The sequence below is a fragment of the Marmota monax genome, unplaced genomic scaffold (genome assembly GCF_021218885.2).
Source record: "Marmota monax isolate L192 unplaced genomic scaffold, Marmota_monax_Labrador192_F-V1.1 WCK01_AAM20220418_F8-fsc00142, whole genome shotgun sequence".
NCBI classification, from domain to species: Eukaryota; Metazoa; Chordata; class Mammalia; order Rodentia; family Sciuridae; genus Marmota; species Marmota monax.
The window spans coordinates 3,192,789-3,219,230 of record NW_026692025.1 but is presented as its reverse complement, the minus strand read 5'-3'; the positions used below and the strand labels follow the sequence as shown (position 1 = coordinate 3,219,230).

At 44.0% G+C, this 26,442-nt stretch overlaps 1 protein-coding gene across 2 annotated transcripts; it reads left to right on the top strand.

Annotated features, from left to right (window-relative positions):
* The first annotated feature begins 1,071 nt into the window (after window positions 1-1,071).
* Window positions 1,072-21,746, top strand: Gabre (gamma-aminobutyric acid type A receptor subunit epsilon). Of its 2 annotated transcripts, none has more exons than XM_046453445.2 (9): window positions 1,072-1,196; window positions 5,133-5,353; window positions 5,704-5,771; window positions 12,741-12,961; window positions 13,684-13,766; window positions 15,239-15,376; window positions 19,046-19,198; window positions 19,442-19,542; window positions 19,819-21,746. In XM_046453445.2, the coding sequence occupies exons 1-9, from the start codon at window positions 1,141-1,143 to the stop codon at window positions 20,209-20,211; spliced, it is 1,434 nt and encodes a 477-aa protein (XP_046309401.1). In that variant the 5' UTR covers window positions 1,072-1,140; the 3' UTR covers window positions 20,212-21,746. The 2 variants fall into 2 exon arrangements, with proteins under 2 accessions (XP_046309401.1, XP_046309393.1); XM_046453437.2 differs by having other exon boundaries at window positions 19,343-19,542.
* The last annotated feature ends 4,696 nt before the right edge of the window (window positions 21,747-26,442 follow it).

Here is a 26,442-nt window from a genome sequence, read left to right as displayed (position 1 = left end):
GGTGCACACAGCCCTTTCTAGAGCAACAGGTGAAGCTACGCTAGCATGGGGTATCAGCTTGCAATGATTTTGTCTTCCATCAGAATCAGTAGGGTCTATGCAGGAAAGATGAAGTCCAAGGATGCTTGAGATTCTTGACATATTCTCTCTAACAGGGGTGCCTCTCTGAGTCTTCTGACTTCTGATAGCATCTGGAGCTAAGTCTCCAGAAAGATTTTACCACAGTGTCTTGGAGAGGCTGTTTCCAAGATCTTTTCACCGCAGATAGTCCCTCTGACACATAGGCCACAGTGGTCAATGGACTAAACTATGGGTCACATTGAGTCAATGTTGACAGGGTTCAAAAAACATCTTCTAGTGAATGTCTCTGCTTAAGTCTCTGTTGGCAGGTACTCTCTGGACCCCAAATGCATTTGAAATTGTTCTGTGGAGTAGCTTAGATCAGAACTTACTGGGAGACTCCTAAATCTGTCTTCTTCCTTGTGTCAAGGAAGGTGATGAGTTGCCCAGCTATCTTTGGTGACTAATAGATGTGCTCTGAAGAACTGTTGGGTGTGGAGTGAGACCAGGGAAAATCCATGAGGCCAGGGAAGGATGGGGTGCAACAGGTGGTGGATAGGAAGGGCCTGAGGGCTTAGTTGGAGCCTGCTGCGTGCCAGCGGGCTGAAGGGGGTCGCAGAGGAGGCAAAAACTCACCTAGTCTCCCATCTTTCTCATGCCTGGTCCAGCCTGCAGCCGCCTTCCTGGCTACAGCCATGGGCCGCCTTTTCCCCCCAGCCTGGGCCAGAGCGCCGCCAGCTCGCTTCCTCCTCCCTCCTCCCACCCCCCGCCCCTGGCTGTCTGGCAGCGCCGCAGTGGTGGCGGTGGGGGGCGGGGGGCCTCTGGCGACAGGGCTCCCTCCTTCTCCCCCGCCCGCTCCAGCCTCCGCCCCCCTGCCGCCGCTCTCGCTGCGGCAGGGATCACGTCGTCGGAGATTTCCATCGGGGCTGGGGGCGGGCCCAGGGTGGGGAGCGCGGGGTGGGGCGAAGCGAGTGGGAGGAGTGAAAGTTGGAGCGCAACAAAACCCTCCACGCCGCTGTCGGTGCGGCAAGACTGCGCGCTGCGACCTCCACACAGGTGGTCGCGCCAGTCCCCGGCACGATGTTGCCGAAAGTTCTTCTGGTCCTCCTGAACATATTCCTGTTCCTCCAGTCGAGGTGAGTCTCCATCCCCGGGACCCAAGAGCCCTCCGCGCCCGGCTCCCTGTCCCCGCGAGCCCAGCCAGCTCCCGGGACCCCTGCAGCCCAGTGTTCCTCGAGCCAGCGGCCGCTTTGCCCGGCCCTCGCACAGACTAGTCGGGCCCCGCGTCCCCTCGACGCGCACCGGCCTCCGCTGGATTCCCACTAGGACGGCCGTCCCGGGCTGCTGAGGGGGAACTAGGAAGGAAGATGGTACCCCTGTTCCCTGGCCACTCTGTTCCCAGATTTTCTCCCTCCAGTGCACTGTGGCGGCCGGGAAGCGAGTGTTCTTTCCCTCGCGGAATCTTGCGCAGGGAGAGGGGGAAACAGCCCAGCCAGGCCAGGCTTTCGCCACCTGGGGGAAGGTGGCTTGCGGTCTGGGGGAGCGTAAGTGCGCCGAAAATGTTTGAATGTTGCCTAGTTGTTCTCTTTCGCTCACGGTTTCGCTCGGAGCGCCTACCGAGTATGGGCACGGCGCCAGGCAACTCTGACTTTACTTGCTTCATATCCCGCCACTCCTCTTGGTGCCAGTCCCAGGCATGAGCCTTGGTTCACGCTGAGGGTTCCCGCCGCAGCTGTCCTCTACGCTCCTCCGCCGCAGCCCCACCCCCCTTCCTTCCTCACCCCTAGGCACCCTGCTGGGTCGTGGGCAGATTGGAGCCTGAGGCCAGGAATGTTGCTCTCTGAGGTCTGTGGTTTAGATCCTGGATTTCATTCCTTCCCTCCCCTCTTGAGGTTTCCCCTAAGTCGCCTTCTTCCTTCACACCTTCTCCTGGCCCTGGCCCTGGGACTTTTCTAGAAGTTTGTTTCCAATTTCTGGCTTTTGGGGTGAAACATGACTGCTTCATGTTTTTGAGACTGTTTCCTGCTGGGTGTGAACTGTCACAAGTTCCTGAGTTTCCTGATCTGTGGAGCTTTCTCGAAGTCTCCATGGTGCTGGGCTTGTGTCTTGTTTATGTCTATTGAGAAGAAGGGGATGGCTTCTCGCCCCACCCCAGGTTGCGTTAACTCCTGGGGGAGGGACTCGGATTCCTGCTGGCTCACTGGTGCCCTAGGGTGGGGTTGGCCTCATCAGGGGCTTGGTAAATATTTCTGAATGCCTACTAGGAATTTCCAGTCATCCACATCCCTCTAGATGAGATTTGGACTAGTTGAGACAGCTAACATGGCTGACTGGCTGGGGCAAAAGATGGCTGAATTGGGGAGGGCCAAAGGAGGGAAGGGGATAAGAGGAAAACAGCAGAGAGATAGAAACTACCCTTCCAAGGGGGACAGCTGCAGCAATTGATGTGCAGACACTGTCAGCATGGCAACCTGAGATGTCAGGAAAGAGGAGGTGACAGTGGGTTGTGCTGGGCCTTACTGAACCAGAGAACCTTGCTCTGATCCATGCGCAGCCTCATATTAATTCTGTAACTTTGTGCACAGCTCTTCCTCCATCCAAGCCTCAGTTTCTCCATCAGTAAAATGAAAATAAGATCTGATTTGGGAAAAAAAAAAAACATCCAGCACTATTTCTCACTTTCCCCCATCCCCCTCACAACCAGCTTTGGGGTAAGGGGCTTGCAGACATTTGGCTCCATTTTGGAGAGATGTGGATACTTGAAGGAAGAGCTCCCATGGAAAATCCCACTAGTCCAGTGTAGAGTGTTTTTCAAGTTTTTGTTTGTTCTAGCTGTGAAAGTGAGCTTAATGGTTCCTTGGAGAAAGGTATGCATTATCAGGCATTCCTTAACCCCCAAAGATCCCAGTATGACATTGTTTATTTATTTGTTAGTTTGTTGGTTTTAACTGGCAAAAGCTAATTATATGATTGAAGCAACCTCAGGCCCCTCTGATATCATTTTCCTTGCAGATATAGCCTAGGGGCAGGAGGGTTTTGGTGATCCCACTGATAGCATTTTTCTCTGCCTCTGCACTGTTAGACCTGGGGGGGTGGGGTTCCTGTTGATAGATTTCAGACATCTGGGAGGATTGCACCATGTTCCCAGCCATGTTTCCAGCCACGAGCTTATTTTACAGGGTCTCGGGCTTCCATTTTCCCTCCACCCTCTAATAGAAAGGGAGGGAGAATGACAGGGATAGAGAAAGAACACTGACCCTTATTTCTTCAGAGGACTGAGGGGCACCCATGCCCAAGAGAACTGAAAAGCCTCAGGGAAGAAGACATCTTCTGGATATTGCAATTGAAAATGGAAACTGCTTTTCCCAAGCCCAGTTCTTTCCTAGTCCACAATAGGAATTAGCCACTTCAGACATAAAAAAAATGGCACTAGGTTAGCACATCTGTATGCCAGTTAAGCAATTTGGAGAGCTTGAAATACTGCAGAAAAATGCATCTGGCAACCCAAGTTGGCAGTCCTTTGGTCTGCAACACAGGGGCCCAAGTCTCCTGCTTTGTTTACCCCTTATTTTGCATAGAAAGTTGCCTGCTGCCTTTTTGAAAAAACTCATTTTGGAAGTGTAATAAGCAAATAGGAAAGCATTGAAATCATCAGTGAACAGCTCAGTGGATTTCCACAAAGTAAACATGCTCATGTAACAAGCACCTAGATGGTGAAATAGAACATTAGCAGCAACCTCCCATTTGCAGTGTCCCCTCCCTGTAAATCTCCTCCCCAAAAGAAAACACTCTCCTGCTTTCCAACATCCACATTAATTTGGACTGATGGCTTTTTTAAAAGCTTTTAATTATATTTTTCAAAGATACACAGAAGTAGAGGGAATAGTAGACTGAATATTCACATACCCATTATTAGCTTCATCATTTTTGAACTCACAGCCACTTATTTTGTCTGCCCCCCCTACCAACCACCATTTCTGGCTTAGATTACTTTGAAACAAATCTCTGACATCATATCACTTCATATGTAATTGTTTTAGTCATTAAAAAATCACAAACATAAGACTATTATTAAGCCAAACATGTTAAGAATAATTTATGCCTCAACTACACAGTGTTCAAAGCTCTCCTATTGTGACACAAAGAGGATTTTTTTTATAGCCTGCTTTTAAAAACTAGGATCCAAATAAGATCCATACATTAGCATAGGGGGCATTTTAATTTTATTTATTTTTTTATTGAATTAGAACCTATATACATAAAAGTGCTCAAATTAAAAGTACACAGTTGATGAATTGTCAGAAAATGACCACAGTGGTATATGGAAAGCCAGGTCAAGAACTGGAATATGACCAGAACCTCTGCATCTCCCTGGGGCCCTTTATTATTTATTACTACCTCTCTGCAAAGTAAGTACTAACCTCACTTCCAACAAAACACCATAGGAGTTTCATACTTTAGAAGATGGCTTTTTAATTTAAAAAAATGGTCTTTATTTGCAGTAGTATTGTCATTATTATTGTTGTCCTGCTGGCTGTGGCCCTCAGGACAGACTCCTGTTTGGCCATCATTTCCTGGATAACATCTGTTCTTGAGTATTCCTTCCTCCACCTCCTGCCCCCATCACAGTGAGTATTAAAACCCCACAAAACTGCAGAATATTCCCACAATTTTCTGGTCCTCTCTGGGAGAGGCTGTTCCAACTTTTGCAAGCATTCCTCAGTAGCCCTGGTCCTGAGCCTGCTCCTCCCTCCCAGGTGGTCCTGCTCAGACAACCAGGAAACCCAGGCCAGAACTTGTAAAATATGCCCCCCACCTCATTTTACACCAAATTCCCTTTGTTAAAAAACTAACATATTATAAAAGAGAAATAGCATAGAAAGTCCCCAAAGAGAAACAAAATTTAAATTGAATTAACCAGTATAATCTGTTAGTGCCTCATAATTTCCCATTAATAGTTACTAATTAAGCCTTGCATTACAAATATTTCGTTTGCGTCTGTCTCAAGAGTCACCAGCTGGGGCCCCTATGGAGTGGAAAGCAGAGCTTCATTTATTGTTTGTATATTCTAGGGTTGAAGGACCTCAGACTGCCCTGGAGAATGAAGACTCTACCCGTGATGTTGTCGTCTATGGCCCCCAGCCCCAGCCTCCTAGCAGGAAGCTCCTCTCTGAAGAAACAAAACCTACTGCCTCTGTGATTGGGCGCCCATCTGGCAAACTTCCAGAAGCCTCTCACATCCTGAACACCATCTTGAGTAACTATGACCACAAACTGCGCCCTGGCATTGGTGGTGAGTAGCAGAACAAATTCTTTTCCTTTTGGAGGAAAGGAGGGTTGTAGGCATAGTAGTGGAGCCTGGGCCTGGAGTGTAGATTAGGGTGCCATGTGCATAGATAGGAACATCTGCAGCTTACCCATCAGGTAAGAAATACTAACTCTAGTGTAAGAAGGCCATTGACCTTGATCAAATTTGTTTCCTTCTCTTCACCCTCAGATTTTCCAACCATAAAATGACTGATCTTCAAGGTGTGTGCTCAACTAGAACTAGAATTGGTTCTCTTTCCTAGTTTCTGACCACCCCTCCCCTGCCCGATGCTCCTATTCATCACTTATTGTCTTCTACTTCTGTTTCCCTTATAGAGAAGCCCACTGTGGTCACTGTTGAGGTCTCCGTCAATAGCCTTGGCCCTCTTTCCATCTTGGACATGGTGAGTACTGACCTTTGGTTTTAGTATTTTCTAGCCCAGGGGATGATCTATGGGGCCTGCCACTTGTACTTTCTTACTCTATTTTTCTGTAACAACTCTAAGAGTTTTATTTGTTTGGGGAGGGAGGGGGACATTTTAACTATTGCTAACTTGAGAATGAGGTTGGAAAAGGTAAGTCCCTTGCTGCCTGAAGAGGACCTTCAGAACTATGATTACATCTTCCAGTCTTGTATTCAAAATAAAATAATAAAATACTACAACAGAATGGCTCTTTTTTTCTGATCCTTATTTGTATGACTTACATTTGTAGTCACAAGTTCTTGTTCTATACTCGTGTCTCTAAATTTGCTCTAGTTCCTTCTCTCCCTCTTTTTCCAGTAGTATCATCCTAGTGTCAGTACTGTTGTCACTTAGCCTTTATCATCTCCCACCTAAAATATGCAAAGGTGTCCACCTACCCCAATCATCCTGTCAAGCCAGTCTCCCTAATGATGTGCCTCCTGAAGGCCTGACCCTACTTAGAGCATGCAGTCCAACCCCTCAGTCCAGCAATCAAGGCCCTCTGTGGCTCTTTTCCTGTTCACCTTCAGAGACCACATGCTCTGATCACGCTAGAAAATATGGACATTCCCAGACCACCATGCACCTTTGAGCTGAACCTTTGTCCCAGCAATTTCCAGTTTGAGATGCGGTTGCTCTACTTTCTTACTTGTCAAAAGTCTTCTCCTTGAGCTGGAGTTATAGCTCAGTGGTGGAGCGCTTGACTCACACATGTGAGACCATGGGTTTGATCCACAGCACCACATAAAAATAAACAAATAAAAATAAAGATTTTGTGTCCATCTACAACTAAAAAACTACTTAACAAAAAACCTTCTCCTTTAGGGTACACCTCAGTTGACATCTTATTTATGGCAACTTCCCTCACTCTCACGACTATTAATTGCTCCCTTCATATACTACATTCCTCTCTGCATACTCACATTTTTCTAGCTTATACTTAGCTTGATCTTCTCTAATTTCATGGTAATTATTTGCTCTTTATCTACCTTCCTGTCTCTACTACGAACTGTATGCCAAGGACTCAGTATATATTAGCTAACCAAAAGAATTATGACAGATGCTCTGCAAAAGCCACTTACATCTTCAGAGCCTGACAATGAAGAAGGCTATAGTAACCAGTTCCATCATAAGCATAGGCAAGGATGTGTACTGTTTTAACATATCCACTAGTAGCCAACAAGCGCCATGTGTCTTGAGTTCAGAGCCTTGACTTTAAGATGGGCTTTGAAAATAGACACCCCAAAGTAAGTAACCTTCATGGAAGATTGAAATGTTTATAAAGGTGAGTGTAAGAATGAGGCTTCCCCTGTGATACTGTGTTTGGCAATTTGGTTCTTAAAGCACAGTGTTTTTATGCATTGCTATGTAACAAATTACCCCCAAAACATAGTGTGTTAAAATGACTAATAGTCATTACGTCATAGCTTGCCTGTTCTAGGAATTCAGGCATGGCCTGGCTGAGTTTTCTGTTTCAGGGTCTTAACAAGACTGTAGTCAAGGTGTCATTTGGAACTGAGGTCTCAGTTGAAAGACCAGTTGAGGGAGGATTCACACCCAAGCATACTCCCATAGTTGATGGATTCAATTCCTTTCTAGCTATGTTCCAAAAGCTTTCCTCAGTGCTATTTGGGTCTTTCCAATAGTTGCTCACAATATAGCAGCTGATTTCCCTCTGAGCGAGAAAGTATGAGAAAAGGTGCTCAAAATTGAGGGCACAATGTTTTGTAATCTGACTTTATGAGTGATATCCCACTGTATTCTGTTCATTAGGAGCAAGCCATTAGTTACAGCCCATAGTCATGTGGTAGGCATTACACAAGAGCATGAACACCAAGGGGTAAATTGTTGGTATTCATATTGAAGTCTGCCTACAACCCATGGTCATTATGTTCCTGTTAGAGCAAGAGCCAGATGTTGAAGTCTTGTGGTCCCACCATTTTAGCCACTCTTTACTCTTAATAGGAAATGGACTTTTGAGGTTATTGGTTGAGGGTGGGGAAAGTGGCTCAGTGTATTTTCTTGTACCAGTCTTTGGCCCCTATCCTTTAGTGTGCCAGTCTAAATACCAGCAAGCTGGCTTGTTCCTTCCTTTTTAAGTTGTCCACCTCCACTCAATGGCTAAATTCTTTGACTAAGTAGAGAGAACATAAACATTGATAAATGGAGCAAATGCTCCTAAGTTGCTTTGTTCTGTTTTTCTGAATGAGCATCTTGTAAAACTGATAGAGTACTGGAAAAATTGGGGCTAAAATATTCACAATTTGTTTAAGATATAATTTGGGGAAATCAAAATCTATCATCCACAAGCATTCTTGTGGCAGCAGAGCAGCAGTAGCCCTACTCATAGTTGCTGATTGTCCCATCTCTCTTTGTTCCACACCTGTTAATGCTGCCAGCACCAGCTTTACCTGAGGTGCCAGGAAATGCTGATAACTGGCAAGCTTAGAGGGTACAGTCTAATAGCCCAGCAGTCACCACACTTGATGTGGGACAGAGAACTGGTCCAAAATGGGAACCAACAGTTTGGTTTTCTTTGGCAAGCAAGGTGGTGCTTTAGGCTAGGCCAAGTGCCTTTTGAAACTTCCCAATCCTCAAGTGGTATTAAATTTCCCTTAGAATTCTCAGTTTCTACCTAGTTCCAAATCATTCTTGAAAGCTGTGGGAAGTTCCTGTTGTTATATAGTCTACTTTTCCCTGGTGCACTTAATGATTGTCTCTGCCACAGAACTTGCCAGCACTCAAAGCATTCTTGTCTCTGAATCCTCATGACAGTCTGTTTGCCAACCAAAGCTACCATTAAGGATCCCATCTTAATATTTGTGGCAACTGAGCCTATCAGTAATATTGTGAGTCCCCGTGTTAATTATGCTGTCAGTATAGTTGTTTAAAGGGAGTTTCAGCACCCTTTGGTCAATTATGTAAAAAATATAGGGAAAGAAACCTGAGCCCATGGCAGGTGGATTTTTTTTTTTAATCATATTTCACACTTTGATTCAAGTGGGTTATGAGCTCCCATTTTTACCCCATATACAGATTGCAGAATTACATCAGTTACACATCCATTGATTTGCATATTGCCATACTAGTGTCTGTTGTGTTCTGCTGCCTTTCCTATCCTCTACTATCCCCCCTCCCCTCCCCTCTTCTCTCTCTGCCCCCTCTACTGGCATTCATTTGTCCCCCTTGTATTATTTTTCCCTTTCCCCTCACTTCCTCTTGTATGTACTTTTGTATAACTCTGAGGGTCTCCTTCCATTTCCATGCAATTTCCCTTCTCTCTCCCTTTCCCTCCCACCTCTCATCCCTGTTTAATGTTAATCTTCTTCTCATGCTCTTCAACCCTACTCTGTTCTTAGTTACTCTCCTTATATCAAAGAAGACATTTGGCATTTGTTTTTTAGGGATTGGCTAGCTTCACTTAGCATAATCTGCTCTAATGCCATCCATTTCCCTGCAAATTCTATGATTTTGTCATTCTTTAATGCAGAGTAATACTCCATTGTGTATAAATACCATCTCACTCCAGTTAGATTGGCAGCCATTATGAAGTCAAACAACAACAAGTGCTGGCGAGGATGTGGGGAAAAGGGTACACTTGTACATTGCTGGTGGGACTGCAGATTGGTGCAGCCAATTTGGAAAGCAGTATGGAGATTTCTTGGAAAGCTGGGAATGGAGCCACCATTTGACCCAGCTATTCCCCTTCTCGGTCTATTCCCTAAAGACCTAAAAAGAGCATGCTACAGGGACACTGCTACATCGATGTTCATAGCAGCACAATTCACAATAGCAAGACTGTGGCAGGTGGATTTTAATAAATTGCTTCTGCCAATCTCCTAGCTAAACTTTTCAAAACACCCAGTATGAGTTTAAAAGGCAGTGACCAATCTGGGACTGACTGTTGCTGACACTGTTTCTTGCTGTGGAAATTATTGTAGGTGATTCTAATTAAGCCAATTCTTAAATACTAAATTTCTAGTTTCAGCTGAGCTAAAAGAAATGTACATCCCCAACCTCCCTTGTCAAACTGGGGAAAAAATGGAAACATTAGTTACTGGTTGATGTGTAAAGAACTTAAAATTGGTGTCTTGTTAAATTGAAATTAAATGCTCATTTGGAACACTTTATAGCAGACTATGAGCACAGCATGAGTATGGAGGGGAAGGTTTCCCACCGGTTGTCAAGCAGCTTATGTGGCCTGGCTATGAAGGAGACCCTGCTGGCCAAGTTGGAAGTGCCAGCCACTGGTAATGTGGAAACACTTTGAAGGCCATTTGAAGGCAGTCAGGGTGGGATGGCATGGGACAGGGTCAAGGGCTCCCACATTAATGTAAGCCAGCCTCTGCCACCTCTTTCTGTCTGCTTCCCTGACATACTCCAGAGAACATTCTCAGTTTTTCCTTCCTTTTCTGGCTTCCATCAATTTGGGCAGCAGGAATTTTCTTGATCTCTTTCCTCAGGTCTCTACTGGCCTCCAGTGTTGTGGGTTTCTGGCTGGTATTTATTGTTTGATACATAGGAACTCAAAGAAAGGACATGGGGATTCTGCAGAAGAAAATTGAACCTTGATATTCAAAGGGATTGGGGGCAAGTAAGGGCCATCCTAGGGCAAGGTCATGGTGCTTTGAGTGGCAAAGCCATTGTGCTGCCTTTGGCTGTGTGACTTTGGACAGTTCCCTATCTCTCCAAGCCTGTTTCTCTACCTGTAAAATACACAAGGTAGGCTAGCCCTTAGAGTTCTGCCATGATGTACTTCTGGTACTTCCTGTTCAAATTGCGTGCAGTTCTATTGCAATCTGTTTTCTATACCAGGGGTGCATGTAACTGGCTATTCATACTTTGTCCTATTAAACATCCTTCTTGATGTTTAACAGACACTTTATGGAACTGACAGTATCTGGAGACCAAATAATCATGCGTATATCTATGCATATGCACACACGCATTCAAAGGTTACAGGCACTTGTTTGATATGAAACACAAAGCAAAGCAAAGCTAAAAAAAAAAGATTCTCGTTTAAAAAACATCAGACTATATAGACATTTCTCTTGTGACTCAAAGCCCTTCATTTTTAAATATAATTCAGGGGAATGAAGGATTGAGGTTAATTAACATCTGTGCTTCCCGAATAAAAGCTGACGGGAAACTTTGCTGTATACAACCAAAGGTGTGTGTACTTTTAAAATTTTTAAATGGTTTTGAGCTGGGATCATTGATTTGCTGTGGAAATGTGGGTATTTAGAGTGTGTTGATTTGGATGGGGTCACAGCTCTACAGCCCTATGTGAGCACGATGAGGTGCTGAGCCCAACCTATGCAATTAAGCTACCAGTGCCTGCCTGTTTCTAGATGAAGTGTGTTTTCCTACACTATTAGTGATTTGGGAATATTACTTTCTTCTAGGAAATAGAAAACTCCTACAGTCAAACTTTATGCTGCTTTTCTCTGTGCAAACTTAGGAGGATGCCAGAGGGTCTATCAATGACATCGTCTACTGGTAGATGAAGGGTCACAATGTCAACTCTGGACACATGGCAGTTTGAGTCATTTATAAATTATTTTCAGTCCCCTCCCACCACTTAATAAAGGAGATGGAGGGTAAATATGCAAGGTCACATGAACATTTACTTAAAATTTTGATTAGAAGTGAAAGTAGTTCTACAGGAAAAAATAAAGTGGGACTACTTACCACTAGAGATGAACAGATCTCCTTCCATATTCCCTTGGAACACTTTCTAGGGCACATTCAGTTGTTTGTAATGTCACTAATTGGAAAAAAAAACTGATTACCCCAACTCACATCTTATCCCATAAACCATGTGCTGATAAGGATCCCAGAATCCAGAACATCAGAGGTAACATAGACCTTTAAAGATCACCAAATTTCACACAAACCATTGTTGGATTGATATTAATTTTCTATACACATGGAAACCATTATCTTCCTTAATTCAATGACATTCATTCAGTAGTCTTTACTATGATATGACCAGGAGGAAACTCTACATTTCATTTTTATTCAGCTGTATGGTATGGACTGCAGTCATGTTTACCATTCTACTGGGCAACACATTCTTTGCAAATGGCAGAATCATTCCAGAATATAATGCTTGATCTTGTAAACACAGTGCAAAATGAGCAGTAGTACTGTGGACCAAGTTCTACAAGATACCTATGGACCCTTGAAAGCTTAAGAATATTGTTACATTTGGCAAAAAGAGTCATCTATGTAGTCCTTACAGATCTAATATTAAAATAACTGCGTAGGTTGAAGAAGTTGAAAGCTTTTAGTCATGAATGTCTATTCTAAAAAAAAGACAACTCAGGAGGACATGATTGCAATCTTCAAGTGCCTTTCCTTGATTCAAAGTTGCCTTTCATTTAAGATGTACAGACAATTTAAATCACAGTTCGTTAAACCAAGGAGAAATGCTGCATTACAAATATGTATCAATTATAAGATGTGTCCTAGTTTCCAAAATGTGGGTAAAGGGCATCTTAGCACCAATGAAATGCCATTTCTGGAGATCTGTTCTTTGGAGCAGGAATAAGACTTGTTCTGTCTGCTGCATTTTAAGGCAAGCCTTTCTGTTGTTCTGCTATGTGTTAACTGCCTCATGATGTGGGGACCTAGATCTCCTTGTTAGGGTGATCAAGCAAGGCATGACTGACCTGGCTGGGATAATTTGAATTGGTACCTTCTGAGTCTTTTCCGGTCATGACATCGGAAGTGTTCCTGGGCAGAGGATGGACCTTATTCCACTCCTGCTTCCTGGTCCAGTGCTCTCTATATATCATCACATTGGCTTTAGGATTCCAGGTTAGAGAGTGAAACACAATATACTTGCATGTGGATGTCCTTTGTGTGCTCAGCCCCAAGTATGTGGTTTTCTGTCCTTCCTGCCAGGAATACACCATTGACATCATCTTCCTCCAGACGTTGTATGATGAACGCCTTCGTTATAATGACACCTTTGAGACTCTTGTTCTGAATGGCAATGTGGTGAGCCAGCTGTGGATCCCAGACACCTTTTTTAGGAATTCTAAGAGGACCCAAGAGCATGAGATCACCATGCCCAACCAGATGGTCCGCATCCACAAGGATGGCAAGGTGTTGTACACAATTAGGTATGTCAAGCCTCTGGCATCTCACCTCATGGGATTCACCCTCCGCTTCTAGAAATTTTAGCCAAAGAAACATGGGCAAAGATTTCATCCTGAATGATATTCTGAAGGGCCTGTACAGCTTTCCCAGACCATGTGCACCACCTCTTCATTTACAGAAATAGGCACCAAGGCCTCAAAAACAAAAAGATGTTGCTTAAAGCTACACACCAAGTTTTTTGCAGAGTTGGGACTGGTACCCAGTTATTTGGCTCTTCAACTAGAATGTACCAGTATGACTGCACTGCCTGGACAATTCCATCCCAAGTGGACACTGGATGTAAAGACACGTCCACGGTGGTGGAATTGTCCAGGCGGAGCAGCAACACAGCGATTGAAAAGGTAACTGAAACCAGGCTAGATACTGAAATGCCTGGAATAAGGTTATTTGTCATGGGTGTTGGGATGGGAAGGTAATACAGAATATGAGAATGTTTCCAGGTTATGAGAACTGATTTGAGCAAGAAATGGAAGTCCGTCTATGTTGGTCCATACACTTTTCTGATGATGGAGCCCAAGTTAGTCAGATACACTCAAGCTATTCTTCCTCTTTTTTTTTTCTCTACTTTGAACTTTTTGTCTTAAATTCTACCGTTGCCAATCAATGGTGGTGGCCCCAAGATCGAAGTTGTGTGGTTACCTAAGTTCTCAGAGCCTGCCTAATGAGGCTCCTTTCTCCCTTCCAGGATGACCATTGAGGCGGGATGTTCACTCCAAATGTTCAAATTCCCAATGGATTCTCACTCTTGCCCTCTGTCTTTCTCTAGCTGTGAGTACCTTCTTAGGTTTCTGGGGACCCAGAGATATTTCGGGCCCTTCTTTTTCTCATCTTTGCCCTTTGCATTTTTTTTTTTCTGCTTTTGCTTTTCTGCTGAGATGGTGCCAAGGTTGTGCAGGGTCTCTATCCTACATTCCCCATCTTCATCTCCTTTCCTGCCTACAATTCTGTGTTGCTCCACCTGGGCCTTATGTTGTGTTCTTCCTTCTCCCTTGCACCCCCCTGAAGTCCACCATCTGCTTCTGAAGTGTATCTTAAGTATGTCTGCTTCTCTTCACCTTCCATTTTCACTACCTGGGTTTAGGTCTTTGTCATCTTCCACTTGGACTTTTGCATCATCTTCATGTTAAAATTGAACATGTCAAAACTCAATTGTCTCCTCCCAACCCCTACCTCCAAAACAAATGTGTTGCTTCTGTGTTTTCATCTGTCTCATTAGGGGCTGTGGCTGTGGCTCAGTGGTAGCGCACTTGCCTGGCATGTGTGAGGCACTGGGTTCGATTCTCAGCACTGCATATAAATAAACAAAATAAAAGTCTATCATCTGTCTCATTAAAGGGCACCATAACCCACCCAAGTTGTCCAAGCCAACAACACTGATGCTTCCCTCTCCCTAACCTCCTATACCTAATCAATCTATACACCCTATTGGTATTCCCTCCCAAATCTCTATTGATTGCTTCTATTTCTCTGCATCCTGGCTGTCACAGCTTTGACTTCTGCCTTCATTCATTTTGCTGTGCTTGGATTACTTCACTCACCCCCCTCATAACTGGCCAACTTGCTAACATGCTCTGGTCACATAGGAACCAGAGTGACCTAGTGGAAGTCTTATCTAGGCCAGGTCACTTCTTCATTTTGAATCATTTCTTAACTCTCATGGACCTTAAAACGACCCTCAAGGCTCTTGCTGAACTTGCTCCTCCTACCTCCTCCTGTACAACTCATCCTCTTTAAGCTAGCCTTCCTGAAATTTTGCTATTTTTGCAATAAACTAAGCATTTCACCTTTCTGTGCTGCTCCTCACCCCTCAGCCTCATCCATGTAGATAATGTTTACTTGCCTTTCAAGACTTAACAGAATGTTACCTGTTCTATGACATCTTTTCTGAGTGTGTACCAAAGTGATCTTTCCCAACTTTGTTTTCTCCCTGCTCCATGGGGAGAGGTTTTCCAGAGCAGTTCAAAAATCACAGCTGTTTTACTCAATGAAATGTGAACACTTGAGCAGGGTTCATGCCTTGTTCATCTCTGTATTTGCAGCCCAGGGCTTGGTTCTAAGGAATGCTCGGTAAATGTACTTATCGAATGGACCTCACCAACCAGGTAAGAGAGGCAAATTCCAAGAGCTGGTGAGGCCAGAGTCAGGACTCTGAGGCATTAATCAGGCTAACTCCATACTGGTGGGGTGCTCTGCTGGGCTTCCCAGTCTGATGTGAACCTCCTTCCCATGTTGCTTTCCAGTTTCCTATCCTAAAAGTGATATGATCTACAAGTGGGACAATTTCAAGCTTGAAATCAATGAAAAGAACTCCTGGAAGCTCTTCCAGTTTGATTTTACAGGAGTGAGCAACAAAACTGAAACTATCTCAACCCCAGCTGGTAAGTGTTCCATGGGAGCCAGGGCTAGGCAGAGGCCGAGGAGGGTGGTACGGCTGACTGGAGAATGCTGTCTGTACAAATGTTGTTGTAACATCCTGTGGAAATACCGCGGAGAACATGGCTCCTGTCTTGTAAATGCTAAGCACTTACAACTGTTTGCAGAGGAAACTGAGACTTTGCCAGTATGCCTCAGTCTCATCTGCAAAGAAGTAAGTGCTTTGCCAAGTCCCCTGAGACTTTAGGTAAGTAAAGTTTCGTTGTTCTCACAATTTGCAATTAGTTTTGTCATGCAGACCCCTCAGTTTCAAGGGCTTTGTTGAAACACTGACCTCCTTGAATGACTTTGGGGAATGGTGCTCATGTGAGTTCTTCATATCCAGAACCAGTCTGAGCTGACTGAATGGGAAGCAGGGTCTGCCCTAATGGGAGGTAGAGGTTAGAGGTCTAATGACATCTAGACAAAATATGGGGTAGTCTGCAGGGAGTTACAGCAGCTACGATGGCTGCTACACTGACTTTAGTCTTAAAGGAGCAGCTATGGAAAATACAATTTGCTGTTAAAGGCTTCATGGCAGATTCACCGTAGACTTGTAAATCATTGGTTTTCTGATCTTCCCACTAAGAAGGACGAAAGGGGAGGGTTCTGGGTCTCCTAACTTTCAGCTCCCAATTAGGAGTGAGCATCTTTGCTTGTGTTCCTAGGTGATCTGAATGAGGAGCCAAGGGTAGCTCCCAGAGCATTCCTGGAAACCCTCTTCACACGTACTGACCAAGTTCAGGGCATGGAGGCACTGCCCTCATCGTTTCCAGAATGTTGATGGAGCAAGTCACCAACCAGCCATTTGTCATGGGAAGCATTTTGTGTTGCTTCCTTGTGGCTAGACAGAATACTTTCTCTTGCTTCACTGAGTTGGTCACTGAGTGAAGGACAGCTCATGCTCACTTGGCTGGAGCTTTGATTGTACAGTACTAGGCAGGTGCCGAGGGCTGCCTTACTTTCCTTTTTCCTGGGGAAGCAATTTTACTGTCTTCAACTTGAGATCCCTGCTCTTCTGCCAGCTAACCATGGGCCTGCCTCTTAGCTTTCTGCATCTCAGTTTCTCCAGGTAGGTGGAGACCTATCATCAAAAGTGGCAGAGAAAACAAGGCCCAGGGGCTTTCAAGTCACTAGTGGTTCCGTTTAGTAGATGGTTGTACATTGTTTCAAAATGGTGCCCTAGTGACTACAAAGCCCCAGAGCCAGGATCATCACCAAAGCAATAACAGTAGGTAAGCACCAGCTCTCCTTGGGAGGAGAGGACAGTTCTTGGGAAGAAAAGTGGAGGTCTTCTTTCTTTTCTGCTGAAGATTGTTCTTGATCCACAGTTTCTCCAGTGTCAGAGTTATCTTTGGAATTGGTCTCAAACTCTTCTGGTTAGCCCTTAGAGAAGTTCTCTCTGTCTGCAGAAGATTTCTGTGCTCATCTCCTCAGGGTTCAGAACATAGTGATAGCATGCTACTCTGGCCATCTTTGGCCTTGAGCCAGAGAATTTCTACTTCAGGAGGTTCTCAAAACCTTGTGAGTAAATCATCCTCCATGATGGTTGTTGAGCCTCTACTGGAATCTTTTAGTGATCAGAAGGAGTTCAGTTTCTTCTAAGGAGGTTTCTTCCTTTTTTACATAGCTCTGCCCATTGGAAAACCTCCATGTTCATCTGAAATTGTGATCTCTGGAACTTCTAACTATCAAACCTAGTTCTTTCCCCCTAGAACCATCTGACTTACATTAAGTCCAGGTACTATTTAAGAGGTCAACATTAAAAGACCAGTAATATCATTGCAGCCCTGTATCATATTTTATTGTAGTCTGTACAGCCCTCATTTCTTTTTTTCCCTTTTTCTTCAAAGCTTTGGGTTGACACAGTCTTTTTAATTGTGTCTCTATGATAGCAGGTTTAGAGAGCAGAAAGCATCTTTAATTTTGTTTTGTTTTGGGTCTTCAACTCCAAATATCTTTCTTCACTTACCTACGTTTCTGTGTTTCTTGTGAAGTAGACAGTGTATGTTGGTATCCTTCTCTTGACCTCCAAAATGAAAATTCCATCTCTTGATAAGTAGAGAAGGCTCTCCTCTGACCATAGTAAATTATAAAGTAGACAACTGCAATAGAATAACAAATCTCTTTTGCAATCAACATATATAAACTCAGCTATTTTTCAGGGGGCAGAGTTATAGCCAATTAGAGGAGTCTTAAATTGTAGTCAAGACCCCAGGGCAAGAGAATGAGGAATTTGATCAATACATACTTGCCAGTAGGCAAGTGTTAGATGGTCCCTCATGCCATTCTGGAGTTCTAACCCCAAAGCTACTACTCTGGAAACAGGTCTTCCACTGACCCCAGGCCACTTCCTTGCATTTTTCCAGAGAATCTGAGAAGTCTTGCTCCTTGAGTGTCAGTGCTGCCAAGGTGAGTAGGAAAGAAAGGTTGCTCTCATACAGCTCCAACTCACCCATACCTTCTGGGTAGGGGACCTACCTTTAATGGACAGGTTGATGTTCTGGTCTGCTTTCCAAATCTGTTCCCTGGCAGTAGCAAGGATCACTGAGCATCCACTGGCTGTTTCAGGCTTGCATGGGTAGGGGCTAAGCTGCAGGGCCCACATGAGTCCTGCCTTGGAGGAATTTAAAAGCCTACTTAATTCAAGGACAAGGAGGAATTCTATAGCATCACTGAGGTGGGAGTTTGAAGATCAGCTTCACAAAGGAGCCAAGATTAGAGCTATTACAAATCCAGTGGGATGTTGAGAATGAAAAGTGATGTTCTGGGCTCAGAGAAAAACCCAACAAGTTGTGGAGTCATGATAACCTTCAGAGTGTTTGGGACAGTTGTTTCAAAGCATAAGGTAGCACGAAGAGTGCAGCAGAAAATGATCACTGGAGATGTAGTTTCTCATCTGGTTCTATAGGAGCCATTGTTGTTAGAGGTGAGAGCAACAGCAGGATGCAATACCCAAGTGAATGTGACAACCTCAGTTCATCTTGTAGATGTGTCCTCTGCAGACATAACATCAAAAGGGATGACACTGGGCTTCTAATGTCAGCTGACAGAGTGCAGTCTTGATTCTGTAGCTCATGGAACAGAGTTTTGGGAGGAAGGAGAGCACTTGCTTTTGGCCACCAGTAGAGCAGCAAATGTGCATTCTGTGCTTTTGCCAAAAGTATTCTGCCCTTTCTCCATTACAGCACACTATCCTCAGCACGTTTCTTGAGAAAATATGTTATGAGGGCCATCAGTCTAGGTGTCATGCTGTGGTACTATGGACTACACATGGGTATATTCACTCAGTGGGAATGAATGCCTCAGCCAGCCATCTGGACATCAGCTCCTTGGCCCTGATATGAAGAGGACTGATTTTTTCCCTTTCATACACCCTGGAAACACAGATTTGGGGAGTGGGACGGTGGACTAACAAGTAGTTAATATTCTTGCTTTAACTTAGTTCTCAATTGATCATGGGTATTGCACTAAGTCTGCCCTCTGGTCCTATGTGTGTTGCACTGAAATGATGTCTCTGACCTAGGACAGTGGTAGGGAATCCCATAAGAATAATGGGAACTTTAATGTGCACATCTTACTGTACATCGCATCAATACTGTAATAAAATGGGTTTTTTTTTTAATGTCTTTCAGGCGAATTCATGGTCATGACGTTCTTCTTTAATGTGAGCAGGCGTTTTGCTTTTGTTGCCTTTCATAACTACGTCCCTTCTTCTGTGACCACGATGCTTTCCTGGGTTTCCTTTTGGATCAAGAAGGAGTCTGCCCCAGCCAGGACCTCTTTAGGTAAGAGAGTAAGGTGGGCATAAGCATAGGCATGTAGTTGTGACTTACCTTGATCAGCACAAAGAATTGCCTTCTTGTGGTGTCCTTTATGTGTGTAATATATGGGTCAGGAGCTTAGCCTCCCTTTATTCCTTGCTCTTGCAGGCATCACCTCTGTGCTTACCATGACCACCCTAGGCACCTTTTCTCGTAAGAATTTCCCACGTGTCTCCTATATCACAGCCTTGGATTTCTATATTGCAGTCTGCTTTGTCTTCTGCTTCTGTGCTCTGGTGGAGTTTGCTGTGCTCAACTTCCTGACCTACAACCAGACGAAAGCCCATGCTTCTCCGAAATTCCGCCATGTATGACCTGGGTATGGGAGTGGTGGCAAGGCTTTGGAGTGTGGAATCGTAGCAGCAAGGGCATTAGGGTTACGGCACATGGGTGGCCAGCTTCCCAGGTGATGGGGATTATGGGGATGGTGAAGGAAATCAAGCCACTAATGTGATGTTGGGTGTCCTGGGAGGCCAAGAAACAGAGTGCCAAGGAAAGAGTTTCCATCAAATCCTTTGGCAGTTCTTCTTAAGCTTGACATGCATTCCCTTAACTGTCATCTACTTCCCCCCCGTCCATTTCAGCCTCCTCTTGGTAGCCGTGCCCATGCCCACACCTGTGCTCGTGCCCGTGCCCGTGCCCGTGCCCGTGCCCGCCAGCAGCAGGAAGCGTTTATGTGTGAGATTGTCACCTCTGAAGGAAGTGATGGAGAAGAACATCTGTCTAGCTCAGCCCAGCGGCCCCCCAGCCCAGGTATCCCCCAGGGTCCCCGCAACATGTGCATCAGGTGCTGTGATGAGTGCAACAAGGGTTTCAAGAAGTATTTCTGCATGATCCCCGATTGTGAGGGCAGTACCTGGCAGCAGGGCCGCGTCTGCATCCACATCTACCGCCTGGATGACTATTCTCGAGTTCTTTTCCCAGTCTCCTTCTTCTTCTTCAATGTGCTCTACTGGCTTGTTTGCCTTAACCTGTAGGTGCCAGCTGGTACCCTGTGGGGCAGCCTCCCCATTTCCCCAGGAGGTCCCAAGCCCCTTGCCAAGGGAGATGAAAGACAGTAGCAGCAGCAGTAGGAGCACCTCTCTCTTTTCTTCCCTGTTCCCCAAATATAAGCCTGTGGACAATTTGTCTTTGCTGGCCTCTTCACACTGGCCCCTTCACTCAGTCTCCTCAGCAGCCCCTTTCAGGTAACCTAGCCCACATCTCTATTTTTCAAGGAGCATTCATGATGCTCAGTCTTAAAAATCATAGGTTCTCAGTAATCAGCTCCCTAAAACCATGCCCATGTATGAGCAGATTAGCTCTCTCCCAACTGTGCTGACAACCGTTGCCTTTTTCCAGAAACCCTTATTGCCTTTGTGGTGCTATGGGCCCACCTCTGGCCTCTGCCTCAAAGTGCACAGACAAGCTGCTCACCTATTTCTGACAATTCTTAAAGATGCTGAGCAGCAGTACATCAGGAGGAGGGGATGCTCAATCTTAAAACAGATTATTATGTTCTTGTTTTAATCTCCCTACCCACCCTTCCTGTGCAAATAGACACTGGAATTAACTCTTTAGGAGGAGGGAAAACAGCAAGTGGGCCTGTTCTGTGACAGTATCCCTTCCTCTGCTGCTGTGACACCTCCCTCTCCCCCGAGCCTCCATCTGCACTACCAATCCAATGCCCTTCATCCAGTGGGAATCTATTTTTGTGTGTGATAATAGTAATTAATTCCCTGCTTTTATGCCACCTTCCTCCTCCTACCTTGACCCTTGTGACTCTTTCTGTAACTTCCCCAGTGACTTTCCCAGCCCTGATCCAGGTGCTAGGCCTTGGTAACTTCCTGGGGCCAAGAAAGTAAGGAAGCTCTTTTTTGAAGCAGCAGCAGCAGGTGCCCATCTCAGGCACAGTTTACAAGTTTGACTGTTTCCTTGGTCCCTGGACCCATGAGCCAGTCCACTTTTATCCCTGGGGCACTCACACAATCACAATCAATTGAATTCCCTTAAATTTTAAGGCACTTTACCTTGACAAAGCACTTTTGACAAATTATTTTTGACAAATCATTTCTATTTAGAGCCTCATTTATAGCCAGACCTGTGACATCTTTAGGGCAGGATTCTTATCCCCCCTATGCAGATGGGAACCATGAGGCACATATTTCTATGGGACTGTGGATCTCACTGGAAGCCACTCAGGAGCCCACTGTCACCTTTTAGATCACTTGACAGGGCTAGGCAGCTCTGTTCACCATGATTCAATTCTATCGCCTCTGCTGGCATCCCAGTGGCAGGGTCCAAAATGGCAGGATCCCTTCAGCATTGGCCTGCTCAATTCTTGGGCCTGAGGTGCTCAGACTGCCCCCCCAAGATCGAACTTCTCCTGGCTCTAGTCACCCAGTGAGATGAATTTGGACATGCCCCACTGCTTGTATATGCTGAATGAAATCTGTGTCTGTATTTTATGGGGGGTGGGTAGGGTAGGGGATCCATCTGCTTTTTGTCACCATCATCTGAAAAGGGGAAATATATAAATAAATATATCAGCAAAGCATTCAAGGTGTGGTTGGTTTCTTTGGTGTCCAAGTTTGTTCTCAGCTCAGGTTTTAAAGTCCATGACCCAAACTTTTATCTGTTCCCCTGTCTTAGCCATAAATCCCTGACCTGCCAGGCATGCACCAAGTACCCTTTCCTCAGTAACTAGTGGGATACAAAAGAAAGAGCACCTTTACAGATTCCCTGACTTATACCTATGCCTCTGTTCTGTCCTGTTCCTTTTGCTTTGCCCATCACTGTAGTCTGTAACTTGGGCTGGAAGGTTGCTAGGTACCATGGGGCTCAGACTACCCCCTACACCAGTAAAAATGGAGAAGCTGTATCACAAAGATAAGGACATTTGTCTCCAATAATACCACAAGTCAATAGTGGAGTGGGATCCGATTCCAGAAATCCTAACATTCTGGCTTGGCGTTCTAGTTAATTCACCTTTCAAAAGGAGACTCTCTGAAGGGAAGGTTTGGCTCTGGCATCCTGTGACTCTTCAAACTCTAAGGAAACTCAAATGATAACAGGCACCAAAGAGAAGACCAAAATGGTATCTGAACAGCTGTCATAAAGTTCTTAGAATGATGCTCAACCACTTTCTGTATAAAAATTCCACATCTTTACTAGTGTATTCTGATATATTAGCCCTCAACAAATGACAACAATTTTGGAACAAGGGGAATAGTTAACTCACTTTTATTTACATTAAGAAGATGAAGGAGAAAAATGATAGCCTGGTTCTTTTTTTTTTCATTATTTAGAGAATACTTTATTAGTTTCTGTAATCAAACCCACGTAGATAAGACCCTACATATTTAAAACAGTGCATTACCCCTGTACAAATGGAAAAAAATTAAGTTTAACGTTTCTAGACCAATATGATAGCCTGGTTCTTGAACAAAGTAGGCATACAAATTCATGAGCACTCATACTTAAGTTCATTTTAAAAAAACAAATAGTGTAACCCAGATTCTTTAAACACTGCAATAAGGCTTAGAAATAAAAAAAATCCTCTACAATTTTGAAATCTTAAAAAGCTCACATAATCAATTCTTTAAAAATGAGGAAATCAAAACCATAATTGGGTACAGATCTACAAAATAAAATTAATGAAGAAAACACTACTATTAAAACATGTGGGATGCAGCCAATATTGTACTTACAGAAAAATTAATAATTTAAACATTCCAATACAGTTGAAGACAAATGAGTTAAGCACTGAAAATTAGAAATTAGAAAAATTATAAAAACGTTCCAGTTGTACTTTAGAAAAGTTTGGGGAAAAGGATAATTTTAACATAAACAATATATTGAGAATTGGTTAAGCATTTGAAAAACAAATCTGTGTCACTACTTCTCTTCATGTCCAATGTACAGATGAATCAAAGAATTAAAAGCCTTTTAGGAAATTCAAAAGTTACTCTAGAATAATATGGGTCAATATGTTCATATTCTTGGGATGGGAAAAGTTTTCCCAAGTGTGTCATAAAACATAAGAAACTATAAAGGAAAGATTGGAAATTGTGTCCATACTAAGAAATGATAACAAAAGTCCAAAAAATATATAGCAAAACAATATAACATCAGTTTGGGGGAGGAAAACAATCTCAGATTAAGATGCAGGAAGTTGATATGGAAGTGTGATCAGCACCTTTGGGGGAAGTGTAGGAAGCAGTCAGGTGGAGGAAAAATTGGGCCACTGGACACATGGTAACACAGGAGTCATAGGGCTGGTTCTTCCAAATGGTCACATATCAGGGCAAAGGGACAGGCCCATAAACCCCTTATTTGGCTATGTGCATGAACTTGGAAGGGATGTGGAAATAGGGTATGACTGAGGGAGACTCAGTTGTGGGCTGTATGCCTCTGACAATCTCAGCAGCTGGAGAAACAAGCTGTGGTGAAGAGGGAAAAGTATCCTGGTATACCACAGTATCCACTGTAGTTCATCCTCACCTTGCTCAGGCTCATGTGCTTCACAGAAACAAATTCCAGAACAGCTTTCCCATGCCTATGTTATGATATATAAGACTAGTGAAAACAGCACACACCTCCCACTGGAGCTGGTCTTAAAACCCGTGTTGGTCAGCTCTTCACCATCATGACAAAATACCTGAAAAACAACTTAAAGGAGTAATATTTATTTTTCCTCATGATTTCAGAGGTTTCGGTCTATGGCCATTTGGCTCCATTGCCTTGGGTCTGAGTCAAGGCAGAATATCATGGCAGCAAGAACATGTGGTGGAGGGGAGTGCTCACCTCACAGAAGCCAAGAAACAAAGCAAGGAGGGGAGGAAGGAGGGAGGGAAAGAAGGAGAAAGAGAAAGGGGCCAAGGACAAGATATATACACTTCCAGGACATGCCTCCAAGTGACCTACTTCCTCCAAATAGGCCTCATTACCTACATTTTCCAACACCTTTTAGAAAAATAGTCCATTCAATTATCCAATCACTTACCCAAAGCCCTACCTCTGGGTATTGCTGAATTGGGAACCAAGCTCTCAATATATGAGCATTTGGGGGACACCCAGATCCAAATGATAACAAGAACTTAACTGGCATGCATCATTGGTATTCTCCACTGCTCATTGTAAATTTTCTCTCATCACCTATTATCCACTAATCTGAATGACTTACTTGGTGGACTGACTAAAACCTTTATTCTAGAAGGATCTGAGCCTCTAGACAGCATGTCCTTCCTTCTCAAGCTGTGGCTGGTTGATTTGTTTGTCATTTCCAAAGTCTACTTAATTGGACACCAACATATTCTTGCTTCCCTTGTTGTATAGCCTTCCTGAGGAATAAGACCAACTGTTTCTGTCAGGATGGTGATTTGTTTTCTTTTGACTGGTACAACACTATAAGAAAGCAGTCAAGGATAAAAATTTGATGAGACTCTTATGTTGTCCCCTGGTAAAGGTACTTACAATCTGGGGGCTAAGAGATCTAAAACTGTGGGACCCAGAATTATTATAATGGGAAGCATAAATTTTCTAAGTGGGTCACCAAGAGTTATATAAGCAAAGAAACTCCTTGTACTCTTTTGTTTCTAGACCTGTGTATTCTACCTTATATGACCATTCATTGAGGGTGAATGTTGCTTTCTGGTGGTGGTATTCTACCCTCTCAGACTATCATCTCCAAGCTGGTACCTCAGCTGTGCCCCCAGCACATCATTTCATCATTCTGTCTAGCCAGCAGTTTCTGTTTGGTGTGTTAATAATAAAACCCCAGGTCCATGTCCCAATATTATGTGCCTTTGGCTGGAAAGTGGATATATGTATCCAACCCAATGTGCATAAAATCCTGTCTTAGTGGATCAAACCTTATGGCACTATTGTATATTCCAGCTGAGGGCCTTTAATAAGGAAAAGCAAACCCATGCCCAGAATTTGTGTTGACTCCAGTCAAGATAAATCATTGCCCCAACTAGTTTTGAAGAGGCTCAATGTTGTCATTATGCCCCCAAGTGGCTTATGGGTTTCCTTCAAGAGTGGTGGCACTTTAGGGCCATACTACTGGTCTATTTTGTGGTCCAGGACAATAGATAAATCAGTCTTGGGAGTAGACTATTTTGCCAACTTATGACCTTCAACCCTGCCATTATAGTAGGATTGATAAAAATGGCAAGTACAGAACTTCCAGTTAAATTTGAATTTCAGATAAATTACAAATAAATTTTAGCATAAGTATGCTTCACTCGAGGTCATACTGTCCTTGCGCTCTTCCTAACACAGGACTAAGCACAGCAAAGGGACTAGAGTATGAACATTCTGTCAAATGCAGGACTCTCCAATAAGCACTCTTTGTACCAGAGCCCTCATAGACTTGGCTGACTGCTTTGCCAGATCTACTCTGTAGTCTGAGGTTTTACCTTCAATTCCTCTTTGCTTCTCTCTCCTTTCAGGTATCAGAACTCATTCCCATGTAAAAGTTTTTCCTACCTACTTCTGCTCCTTCTTCCATTATCCATCACAGATATTTTCTCCCAATAGTTCTCCTGCTCTTCTAGCCCCATCCTGGCATATGTTTCCAAGATGACCTTAAATGACACAGTTGAAACAAAGAATAACACTAGAAAGCATCCAGTAAGAGGGGATTCTGAGACTGGATTATTCATCACATGATTGCAAGGAACAACCTATCTTAAGTGGGATATGGGGCACAGACAGTACCTGGCACACTGTGACTAAGCCTAAATCCTGAAAATTTCATAATGGTTACTTGCACAAATATCCCAATGAGGAACCATGTTTTTGAGTCAGGCATTTGAAGGCTGGGGGGCAGGGGTGGGCACTGCCTACAAATGGAGCACAGTTAGATGGTTATTACTAGTCTATATTAACACACTAAAAAGGGAGAAGGAGAAACTGAGGAACATTAACAACAGTTAAAGAAAGGGTAAGTATGAGAATCAGAGGGCCTCTTTGTAAACTTAAAAAATGGATTTTTTTCTCCTGTAGTGTAAGAGCAGGCATAGATGAAGAGCAAATACAGAACTTAAGAATTATATTTGCAAATCTCCAGAGATAATTAAATGTTGAGCCAAAGCATTTCTGTCAAGATAAAGTAAGGTCCCTCTTTAGGAAAATCTGGGACTTTTAAGCATCAAATGGGGTCATTTGGATGGATGCCATCAAAGATTGAGGCTTTGTGAACCTCCCAATAACCTCAAAGTCTT

Bases quoted from the DNA above. Each gene is read 5' to 3' on its own strand.
- Gabre (XM_046453437.2), top strand. From the start codon at position 1,141: ATGTTGCCGAAAGTTCTTCTGGTCCTCCTGAACATATTCCTGTTCCTC. The intron at 5,772-12,740 runs GTGAGTACTGAC...CCTTCCTGCCAG, and splicing joins CTCTTTCCATCTTGGACATG to GAATACACCATTGACATCAT. The intron at 19,199-19,342 runs GTAAGAGAGTAA...TTGCTCTTGCAG, and splicing joins CCCAGCCAGGACCTCTTTAG to GCATCACCTCTGTGCTTACC.